Genomic DNA, 12,563 nt, shown 5'->3' on the forward strand with positions numbered 1-12,563 from the left:
ATGAGGCTGAGCTCAATGTCATGCTGCTTCAGAGTGAGGTCCACATCTGGCAAGTATGGACATATCAACGTCCTTAGCACTCTCTGGTCTGCTTGGATACCTACAAAGAGAAAGACAGTGAAGAACCAATGTAGTGTGATGAGGCTGAGCTCAATGTCATGCTGCTTCGGAGTGAGGTCCACATCTGGCAAGTATGAACATATCAACGTCCTTAGCACTCTCTGGTCTGCTTGGATACCTACAAAGAGAAAGGCAGTGAAGAACCAATGTAGTGTGATGAGGCTGAGCTCAATGTCATGCTGCTTCAGAGTGAGGTCCTCATCTGGCAAGTATGAACATATCAACGTCCTTAGCACTCTCTGGTCTGCTTGGATACCTGCAAAGAGAAAGGCAGTGAAGAACCAATGTAGTGTGATGAGGCTGAGCTCAATGTCATGCTGCTTCAGAGTGAGGTCCACATCTGGCAAGTATGAACAGATCAAAGTCCTTAGCACTCTCTGGTCTGCTTGGATGCCTACAAAGAGAAAGACAGTGAAGGACCAATGTAGTGTGATGAGGTTGAGCTCAATGTCATGCTGCTTCAGAGTGAGGTCCACATCTGGCAAGTATGGACATATCAACGTCCTTAGCACTCTCTGGTCTGCTTGGATACCTACAAAGAGAAAGACAGTGAAGAACCAATGTAGTGTGATGAGGCTGAGCTCAATGTCATGCTGCTTCGGAGTGAGGTCCACATCTGGCAAGTATGAACATATCAACGTCCTTAGCACTCTCTGGTCTGCTTGGATACCTACAAAGAGAAAGGCAGTGAAGAACCAATGTAGTGTGATGAGGCTGAGCTCAATGTCATGCTGCTTCAGAGTGAGGTCCTCATCTGGCAAGTATGAACATATCAACGTCCTTAGCACTCTCTGGTCTGCTTGGATACCTGCAAAGAGAAAGGCAGTGAAGAACCAATGTAGTGTGATGAGGCTGAGCTCAATGTCATGCTGCTTCAGAGTGAGGTCCACATCTGGCAAGTATGAACAGATCAAAGTCCTTAGCACTCTCTGGTCTGCTTGGATGCCTACAAAGAGAAAGACAGTGAAGGACCAATGTAGTGTGATGAGGTTGAGCTCAATGTCATGCTGCTTCTGAGTGAGGTCCACATCTGGCAAGTATGAACATATCAACGTCCTTAGCACTCTCTGGTCTGCTTGGATACCTACAAAGAGAAAGACAGTGAAGAACCAATGTAGTGTGATGAGGCTGAGCTCAATGTCATGCTGCTTCAGAGTGAGGTCCACATCTGGCAAGTATGAACATATCAACGTCCTTAGCACTCTCTGGTCTGCTTGGATACCTACAAAGAGAAAGACAGTGAAGAACCAATGTAGTGTGATGAGGCTGAGCTCAATGTCATGCTGCTTCAGAGTGAGGTCCACATCTGGCAAGTATGAACATATCAACGTCCTTAGCACTCTCTGGTCTGCTTGGATACCTACAAAGAGAAAGACAGTGAAGAACCAATGTAGTGTGATGAGGCTGAGCTTAACATTACTACGTTATTGGTGTGGTGGCATGGTCTTTGGCAGACTTACCTTCTACATTGATACATATGTTTTCTAAATCATTTTTCTGTCGAGAAAAACTCATAAGTATTCAATCGACAAGTGTTGAATGTTTTAGAACTAACAGGCAATGCACTAGGAGATCAATGGTTTTGAAAACAACACATGGACTAAACTCAGAATTTTGTGATTTGTTTTAGTGAGAGCTTTGACAATAAGTGTAAGAAATATTTACCAATCAATGTGGAGGAGTAGTATGAGGCCGGTAGTATGTCCTCTACAATGGTACTGAGCATCCAGAAAGCATCTTCCTCCTCCATGAGTAAGAGTAGGGAGGCAGCCATCACTCCTGTACCTTGGCAATACCTAGAGTACAAAAAAAAAAAACAACTGTTTAAACTGATGAGTACTGAAATAAATCAAGCCTTTTAAGAATGTATGCACAAAGCATAGCATTACTAATCAGGAAAGAAATAGTTTAATAGGTATATTAATTTTTTTCAAAGTTGAATAAGAATCCCAAGCTTAAGCTCATTGTTTTTATTTATTAAGATGTTAGCAACCTCTTTTAAAGTTGCATTTGCCCGTCAACATAGACCTTGAACCTGTGCGTTCAACATATCCACAAAAGCATGAGGTGAACTTGTACAGTACAAGGGTGAAGAGTACTAATAAAAAATAGTGGCAGATGCCAGGATCCGATCTCACGACACCGCTGCATTGGGCCTTTAGTCCGTGGCCCCTCCAACTAACCAAGTTGTAGTTTATATAAACGCAAAAAAAAAAAAATTAACGGTCACTGTCCACATTGTTAATATAAATGGAAAATTGCAATTGTATGTGTGTGTGTATATATATATATATATATATATATATATATATATATATATATATATATATATATATATATATATATATATATATATAAATGTCTTTCCAGTTGCGAGGACTCACCCACTGTACAGGTAACCCTGCTCTTTTTATTAAAAACAAATTCATACTCAAATCAATTTGATACCTAGTTTGAGTGTAAAGTGGATGTTGGTTTTTCAATTTATACTTATAGTGTCAGCTTTTAAATTGTACAATACATGCTAACTATATTAATAATTTAATATGCCTAAATTTGCTCCAACCAGGATCTGTACTTTGAATAATTAAAGATTGAGACAGAAGTTTTGTTATTAACTAAAATCAGCAGAACCTTTAGTAGCAGCAATTTAAAACTAAATTTATTAAAATTTTAATGATCAACCAGTATGATTATGCTAGCCTGAATTGAAGTTGAACTTATGCTAATCATACCCAATGTCTGGGTAGAACCATGCCAATGCTCGAAGCACACGTCGTAACCGAGGTATCCCAGTGCTGTGAAGGTGGCTGAAACACGCGTTGCTAGGCATCGTTCTCAACAAGTCTTTCTCTATCTGCTTAGATGTGGACAAAGCATCATTGTTGCTGGCCTTGACCATGTCCTTGTATGACATTTCAGAAGAAAGCTTCTTTTCTAGTGCTCCTAAGTTCAAAATATTATCAATAACATATTAAACTAAATTTGATTATACAGAGGAATGAATATTACAGCCCATTACAGTGGTATGGTAAGACCAGTTTAGTTAAAATACAATCACTAATACTTCTATTTATTCATACTAGCAATTTTCCATCGAGTCCTTTCAAACTCAAGCAATGGTAACAGCACAATTAAGATTGTGCTGCTTAAAAATAATCTTTCATTATTAATTTTGGTTAGGCTACTTTGTTTGACTCCTACTCAATATACCTGACAATCTCATCCACAGTTGAGGACGGAGTGAGTGAGGAATGCCTTCGCGCAACATTGCTCTCAACTTGTCTGTGCGAGGCAGTCGGTGCTCCACACTGTCCCATGACAAGTCACTTGACTCTTTGTTGTGGCTGAACTCCAGGTGTGCTAACCACTTTAGCCTACCACAACATAAATTAAGATGTGTGGGTTGTGTTACTTTGTTATGGTTAAACAGTGTTGAGTATTAAATACAAGAATTCAACAAAACTTATTAAAACAGCACATACGGACAGTAAAAACTTTTAGGTACACAGGGTCCAAAAACAAACATAGCAACAATAAGTAATATGTGAAAGTTTTAACAAACAAAAATGGTTTCACTAACTTTGTATTAAGGAAGACAGTAAACATAATTAAAATCTGTTAGAAAGTACAAGCAGGCAACGATAATACTTTTTCATACATAACCTCCATTAATGCAATCCAGTATCTTTCTTGTTTATGATACTGTGCAGGAGAACACCAGGAAGAGTATTTATTTTTTTACCTGTTCATCCAGAAGTGCTGACTTCAATGTGGTGTAGTTGGAACACATTAAGGACATTCAAAGCTCCAAATTGATCCGTGCTTTTTCTCTCACACATTTTTGGGAATACCAGGAATACAAAACAGATGTTTTGTAGAATGGATGTTGATAAATTAGACACTACTATCAGAGTTTTATAGAACTATATCTGATTCCAGTAACTCTGAACAGATAATCTCTCCAGTATCCCTGAACAGAGTCCTGCATCACTGGTTCCTGCGAAAATCACCATATAGCTGTGAATATACAACACCCTTACCTATGCTGTGTATCTTCAACAAATGGGACTCCTAGAAGCTTGTTAGAATTCTGCTCAGGACCATCCTCTTCTTCTACACGGAACCCGAATTCATCAAATCTGCAGGAATAGTTAGTTATAATTAAATTTGTCATATTCATGCCCATGTCAAGGCATTTTGGGACAACATATTCAAGGTTTGCAGCATACAAAATGTGAATTGGATACAAGTTCAGTAGGCCTAACCCTACAATTGAAAACGTGTATAGGCCTAGCATACCTCTAATCAAATTTAATTTTTACAACTTCATTATCACATCTGAAGACAACAATTGTCCAAGCCACAGTTTAGCTGACAAGAAAAACAGATTATCCAATCTTTGCAGACAATCAAGAACCATGAAATATCTTTAAATCTCCCTGAAGTATGACTGTACACCGTAGCAGGTGCGTTGAGACAACCATATTTGCCGCCTGTATACTTGTGTACTTAGTGTATTTGTGTTTTATTGTACTTTGTGTAAACCTGTTGTGTATTGTAAGAAAAGTGCCAGGCCTTAGGCAGCAGAATTTGGCCTACTTCTTGTTTTGCAAGCAGCTGTATACCACACTATAACTATAGTTCGGCCGCTTAGAAAGCGACCTCCTCCAGCATTGGTTTAGCATTAGCGCGCAGGTTGTTTTCTAAGCGGCCGAACTATAGCTGTACTTCACCTCCCATCATACTGGATTAGGACCTGTGGCTGAGTAAATGCCACATTTTGTTCTATCATAAGTTTTAATACCCCCACCGCAGCAAACCTGCAGACTAAGCGATTTTCCATTTACCTGGCTGGATTTCTACTAAAATATTCCCTGAAAATTGTCAGATTTATTTCCTATTTAAATAACAGTACCTGGGACCAAGCTTTGCTCGGGAAAAATCGTTAGTTTACTCTGAAAGCAGTCTTAGTATTGCAGATACATTAATCAATTCCCACAATCCACAATGCTCGCCTTGACTACTTCCTTCACAACTCCCTACGTCGTGGACCTGTTTCCCTCCCTTCCCATAGCATTTTAGGATTGCAGATACATTAATCTAATCATCATAAACAGCTCCCACACTACGGACAGAAGTTGACTGCTTGACTGCTTCCTTCACCACTTACTATGTCGGGGGCCTGTTTCCCTCCCTTCCTATAGCATTTTAGGATTGCAGATACCTTAATCTAATCGTTATAAACAGTTCACACACTCTGGATAACACTCCTTTACTACTTCCTTAACCACTTCCTACGTTTCGGACCTGTTTTCATCCCTTCTCATAGCATTTTAGGATTGCAGATACCTTAATCCAATCGTCATAAACAGTTCGCACGCTCCGGACTGCTCGTCTTTACTACTTCCTTCACCACTTCCTACCTCGCTGACCTGTTTCCCTCCCTTCGAAAGGGCATTTTTGGATTACAGATGCCTTAATGTAATCATCATTACAGTTCCCACACTCCGCACTGCTCGCCTTTACTACTTTCATCACCACTTCCTATGTCACGGACCTGTTTCCCTTCCTTCCCATAGCAATCATCATAAAGTTGCCAAATTTTATTCAAAGATGTCCATAAACAAGCAAACTACAACAGTTTATTAAATCTCCATAAGAATAACATGGCAATTTTTAATTTACAATTTTTTAAATTACCATACCTCTGTAACCGTTAAGCATACAAAAACGCTTCAAGATACAAAATTATTTATTTTTTTAAAGTTTGCAAAATGGTCTGGAAAGAAATTGTAAAATTTTATGATTTTAGTGTCAAAAATGGGAAAACCAATATTAGCCTATAAAACCCAGTTTCCATAGTACAGTGGAGTCCCGATAATCTGAACAGTAATCTGAAAGTCTGAAAACAAAAAATATTTTTTCTTTTTTATTTAAAAAAATTAAATGTTTTTATTAAACTTTTAACACCTATTTAGCTGTATCTCGTCAAAGTATTCCGGAGCGGCTGGGCGAGATAAACTTTTTTTTGTAGAGTATTTTAGTAAATATTTCACCATTTTTGTTATTAACATTTTTCATTTTCGTCCCAGGTTCCAATCCCGCCAAATCACAAATGGATTTTAATAATAAGTGATAATGCTGCAGCCACTAGGTCTAGCCTTAAGTAATGTGAAAAACAATCCCGGGCTCGTGCCTAGCGTCCTAAGAAAAAAATTATTTTTTTATACAAATTTTTTTAAAAATTTTCAAAAAATTAATAAAAAAAAAGTTTGATCCGAAATATTTGGTAATCCAAAATGGGTCCGGTCCCAACTATTTCGGACCAACGGGACTCTACTGTACGATCATGCTGGTTCAGGAATTCGTTATAATAAATGTAGGTTTACACGTTTATACCAAATTTCATCAAAATCGAATCATTTTTGCTCGAGTTATCGTGATAACAGGCACATATATATACATACCGTATAAATATAAATAAATATATATATATGAGGTAAATATTATATATATATAGCCTACCGTATATATATGAATTCGAACGAACGGATGGTGTTTTTGGCCTCTAGGGACCTCAAAACAAAAAAGTAAATCAGTCCCGGGTCAGGTCTTACCATGAGTAGGTACTACGGTAATAACTTATTCCCTATATAGGAAATTCGCTAAAAATTACAGTGTTAAGGGTTTTCTTTGTCAATTCACTTAAATGTTAATTGTGATGATGGCTGCAAAATAGAAAAAGTTAGTGTGGGCTCTGTAAAAAAAGCTTGAAGTTATTAATAGAGTTGGCAACTGAGAAGCCGTAACCTTAAGTAATGTAACTATATAACTGTAGGTTTAATGATTTTTAAACTCGTTTACAAAGGTTCAAACATTTTCCTTGCTACCCAAGCAAGTTCAGGTTGGATAATCGAGACTCTGACTGCTACAATTCAGCAAGCTATGACATTGTTCATGAGCATAAGCCTAGCTTACCTGTAGTCAGGCTGAGAGTTAGGATCATCAGGTAGTTGACCCAACTTGCTGAGGATGTCCTGGGGCCACATTGAGGGCGTGAGGGCAGAGAACGGACCCCCGGGAGTGGGTGACATCCCCTCCACAGCCAGGCCGAGCCCTTCTCCCTCCATACCAACTCTGCTCTCCTCATCATCAGACGCTGCTGTTTCTACCTTATCCTGTAATTGATTTAATTTTTTTTAAGACACATAAATAACTTGATATTTTTACAATTAAGTTACCAGTAACTTGATGTTTAATGTAAGATTAAATTGCTTAGGCTACCTTAAGGAAACAGATATAAGAATAACTCAATTCAAAACTAAACAAACAGACACATAAGTTATTTCACTCAGCTGTAAACAATGTAGAAAATTTAATATTAGAACACGAGTCCCCTTCTCTATATTAAGGAACGCGGCAGCGTTCCGCCCTGCCAAGTCCCCCAGCGGTACACAGCTGCTGCAATAGGTACAGTACCCATGGATCTGCAATAGCCAACTTGCCAAAAAATGGTATATTACAGTAGAACCTCGATAACAAGACCCTCGATAACAAGACACTCTTGATAACAAGGGTAATTTTCAAATCCCCTTGAAATTATTTTCGTCGTAAAAATCAACCATACGTGGACAAAAATGGCGTCCAAGAAATTTTGTATGATATTAATGTTTTTTGGGGCGCTGAATCCGAATCTGAAGTTGTCCAACAAATATTTCTTGAGCGTTCCGAGATATTCGCAAAAAATTGCAAAATTTTAGCACTTTTTTTCAGTTTTTATATTATAAGTAGATAACTATGAATTCTAGTGAGTTTTACCCCGTACAAAATGGAAGGGGACAAAATTTCCTTCAAAATGCACTATTCACACTTGAAAATCGATTAGAAATAACCTCTGCTAGAGTCCATTAAAAATTGGTTATTTTTCAGAATTCTAAAAAATTTAAGCTTTTGGTCTGATTTTAATATTACTCAGCAAACACCCACATCCATCCACCCTATAACTATCTCAACCCACATTCCCCCATCAATGTACTATACCACTCTTCCCCCCCCCCCCATTCCACAGCGTTCTTTCTACTTTTCTTGGGTAGAATGTTATAAATAATGTTAGAGAGAGGTAGGTTTCCATGGTTATGATTAACATGACAAGGCAGTTGTTATCATTGACCCAACGACACTACACCGAAGAATGACTATTATAAAGTAGTCTGAAAACTACATAAAGGAATCCTTTCCATATCCTTCGTCATTATTTCAAGAAGGATCCACGAGGAAAGGAAAGAAATCGAGCCTCTACATATCTTTCTATCCAGTTTCAAACAGCACTTCCACAGAGTGTTTTTGGTGGCCCTTCTTTAACGTTCAGCTTGTTTGGTCATAGGATAATCGGGGTACGCGTCAAAAAATACCACGGGTTTGGAGTAGTGCCATTTTATGTATCTCATGACTGAGTCACCAATCTCATCAAATATTCAGTTATTTTCCCAAACCACCCTGTGCAGTAGAAACCCTCCAAATATAACATTTTGGGTGTCTTTTGGTATTTCAGAATCAGGCAAATGATGGAATGATTTGTAAAGCCTCGATTTCTTTCCTTTCCTTGTGGACCCTTCTTGAAATAATGACGAAGGATACGGCCTTAGCTTGAATTTCAAGGATTCCTTTAGCTTGTTTTCAGACTGCTTTATAATAGTAATTCTTTGGTGTAGTGTCGTTGGGACAATGATTGTATGGTCGCCATTTAAATGAAAAGTAAAGTATTTATAGCAACTGCCTCGTCATGTTAATCATAACCATGGAAACCTACCTCTCTAACATTATTTATCACATTCCGCCCAAGAAAAGTAGAAAGAACGCTGTGGAATGGGGGGGGGGAGAGTGGTATAGTACATTGGGTGGGGGGGGGGGGGGGTTGATGGGGGAATGTGGGTTGAGATAGTTATAGGGTGGATGGGTGTGGGTGTTTGCTGAGTAATATTACAATCAGACCAAAAGCTTGAATTTTTTTTAATTCAGAAAAATAACCAATTTTTAATGCACACTAGCGGAGGTTATTTCTAATCAATTTTAAAGTGTAAATAGTGCATTTTGAAGGAAATTTTATCCCCTTCCATTTTGTACGAGGTAAAATTCACTAGAATTCATAGTTTTCAACTTATAATATAAAAACTGAAAAAAGTGCTAAAATTTTGCAAATATGTCGGAACGCTCAAGAAATATTTGTTGGACAACTTCAGATTCGGATTCAGCGCCCCAAAAAACAAAAATTTCAGACAAAATTCCATGGACGCCATTTTTGTCCATGTTGGATACGGATTGACTGTACTTTAAACACATGTTATTGTAAACCTGGATAAGAAGTCAACCTTGATAACAAGTCTTATTTTATAATCCATATGAGAGTCTTGTTGGGTACAGTTTCTTAACTGGGCTAAGTATGCTAACATTGATTGAAACTATCGAATTCAAAATATTGATTAGCCTAATAATCGTCATTTTTAAATAGCCTATATCTATTATAAAATTAAACGGTAATTATTTACTGTATTGACAATACAGTAAATAATTACCGTCTCATAAATTGACTAGGCTACGATACATAAACTATTAATCACGTGAACATAAAATATAAAACAAAATAGAATTTATTCACATAAAATATCAGTAATAGAAGCTAGGCCACTGCCGACATAATCATCGTCCTCATTCCAATCCTTAACCATTGGCTAATGCCTCAACGTCTGTTAATGAACGTGCCATAGTGCATAATCCCATAGTACATAATCCCATTGTGTCTAAAAGTGAAAACGTGCCACAGTGCATAATTTAATGTATCAGCAACTAATAAATGATGTTACATAATCTAATCTAATATAATCTAACCTAACCCAACCCAACCTTAATATTAATGTTTAAATCGCAGTTTATGTCAGAAAAGGCATGTGAGGAAGATAGGTTGGACCTTATGCGGATTCGTGACTATATTAAGTCCTTTGAAGTGGGGTTAGATTAGGTAGGTAAGTTAAAGGTAAGGTTATAATCTAACCTAACTTCAAAACACTTAATACAGTCACGAATCCGCATAAAGTCCGACCTACCTTCCTCACATGCCTAAATAAGAACTGATTATTTGATTTCAAAAATCAAAACAAATTGATTTTATTTTATTCCGCATTAGATCAAGTATAAACAATTGTTTGCTCTTTTCACTCAGTCCTCCTCACTCCTCACTCAGTGCGGACCCGTCCAGTCCAGACCACGCCATATTACCATTACCTTCAATACCGCTCAATTATCCTTCCTTAGATTCGTAACCCTAACCTTTGTTTTACGGCCACTACGGCCACTTAGGAATCTCTCCGACAAAAACTGATTGCATTTTTGGATTCAGCGTTAAAAATACTGTAAGTAGACATATAAAAATTACATCATATCCCAATGTAAATACAGTAAATATTTGCCAATTAAACTATCATAGCCTAACCTAACCAACCAAACTTGCTGATAGTGAAAAATTTGCATGAAGGTTTACTAATCGAATCGATAGCTTCAATCGATATTAGCATAGGCCTAGCCCAGTGTAGGATTATTGTTATCAGCTGAGTTATAAAGTTATGAATCATCTGCTATTTGGTTTGTTTACATGATTATTGTTTTTGTAAATAGGTAAATAGTTTTGATTGAGTTTACTTAAAATGAGTTTTATAAATTAGCTAATTATTCTATATTGGCGACGAGAAAATGCCGAAGAAAACAGACCAGTCTCAGTATAAGAGTGTAATTGATTGTAGTAACATGTCTTGCATACAAGATAGAATGAGCAGATTTTCATTTAAAGAGTATAATAGTAAACAATTGCGGGAAGACTACATAGCTCGTTTTGAGTTGACCTGCAGAGTTAAGGGACTGGGTGGTGCTAACACAGAAGAACAAGCGGCTCGGCGAGATCTTCTATTGGCAAATATCGGAGAGGAGCATCTCAGGGCACTGTCGGACCAGATGTATCCAAGGGCCTGGGAGGAATGCACCTACGACAAAGTCAAAGAGGAAGCCAACCGGTTGTTCAAGCCTACAAGGACCCTTTTTGCAACAAGGTTTGAGTTTGAAAGAGCTATAAGAAAAGATGGTGAGACATTTATTTTGTTTAATAACAGATTGAAGTCTTTAGCTAGAAGTTGAAAATATGGAGATAGCTTAGATGAACGAGTACGAGATAGGTTTGCAGTAGGAAGCAACTGTCCAGAATTTGAAGTCGAAGTCAGACAATGATGTCCTGAGGGAGTTAATAACCGAGGTGAGCGTGTTAAGTCAACAGTAGTACTAGAGTTAGCTCAATCCATGGAACGCGCGAGAGAAGAAGTTTCCAAACATTCGTGTAAAAATGAGATTTTCAAAGTAAGTGACAGTAAGGAAAAGAGGAAACCAGAGGTACAGAAATCTACTGGTTTCAATAGGTGTTATAGATGTGGGTTTACACATGACCCTAGTGAAGATAGGTGCCCTGCTATTTCTGCTGTGTGCAAGAAATGTTCAAACAGAGGCCACTTCGCAAGAATGTGCAAAAGTAAAAATAATTTTGTCAAGAGAACAGACGGTAATTTGAGAAAAGTAGATGATTCTTGTGATCAAACTTATGATGCTGAGTGTAGTTCTGATATTGATGTTAGTGGAACACAAATTAGGTCAGTCAAGAGTAAGGTTCCCAGAGCTACAATAGATGTAGAATTGAACGGGTATGATGTTAGAATGGAGTTTGATTCCGGGGCTCGGGTAAGTGCTATAAGTTTGTCTCTTTGGGATAAGATAAATTCAAGTGGCGAATCTCTCAAAAAGACGTCTGATGTCATCACAGGCTATGGGAAAAATAAGCTAGAAGTCATGGGTAAGGCTTTTGTGGACGTTACTTTACGTAATCGTACTAAGCGATTTCCGGTTATTGTATTACTAGAAGATGATGTTCCATTATTTGGGTTGCCGTGGAGTGTAGCTTTCAATCTTAATTTGCCTAGAGAAGTAATGGTTAGGCGTATTGACAATGGAAAGACAAATAGTAAAGAGGCAGGTAAGAACGAAGAAATTTATAGAAAAGAGTTACAAAAAGAAGTTGAGGCATTAACTCAGGAGTTTTCCGAACTCTTTCGTGATGAGCTAGGAACGATATCTGACTCTAATGAAGTCATCCATCTAAAAAGTGGAACAAAACCTGTATCTTACGGGGCACGACGAGTTCCATTCCCCTTAAGGGAGGCAGTGGAGCGAGAACTACAGAGATTAGTACAGGAAGGAGTTTTGGAAGCAGTGGACCCTTCCGAAACACCGATAGAATGGAGTACCCCAACAGTCAACGTAGACAAGGGCGAAGGTAGAGTAAGAATCTGTGGCGATTTTCGTACAACCTTGAATCCAAACATCGTCCCGGAATGACACCTCTTGCCAAC

At 38.0% G+C, this 12,563-nt stretch overlaps 1 protein-coding gene across 1 annotated transcript in view; it reads right to left on the reverse strand.

The window, feature by feature from the left end:
* LOC128987069 (small G protein signaling modulator 3 homolog) overlaps positions 1 to 12,563 on the reverse strand; it is a 39,186-nt gene that overhangs the window by 23,753 nt on the left and 2,870 nt on the right. The window contains exons 2-6 of the mRNA XM_054407751.1: positions 7,102 to 7,301; positions 4,164 to 4,262; positions 3,334 to 3,497; positions 2,856 to 3,066; positions 1,786 to 1,916 (exon numbers count right to left, since the gene is read on the reverse strand). Of these exons, the coding sequence (XP_054263726.1) occupies positions 1,786 to 1,916; positions 2,856 to 3,066; positions 3,334 to 3,497; positions 4,164 to 4,262; positions 7,102 to 7,301 (805 nt within the window). The remainder of the gene's footprint in view (positions 1 to 1,785; positions 1,917 to 2,855; positions 3,067 to 3,333; positions 3,498 to 4,163; positions 4,263 to 7,101; positions 7,302 to 12,563) is intronic.

The sequence above is a fragment of the Macrosteles quadrilineatus genome, unplaced genomic scaffold, assembly GCF_028750875.1.
Source record: "Macrosteles quadrilineatus isolate MER2022 unplaced genomic scaffold, UCM_ALF_1.0 Scaffold_2__2_contigs__length_208266976, whole genome shotgun sequence".
Taxonomy (NCBI): domain Eukaryota; kingdom Metazoa; phylum Arthropoda; class Insecta; order Hemiptera; family Cicadellidae; genus Macrosteles; species Macrosteles quadrilineatus.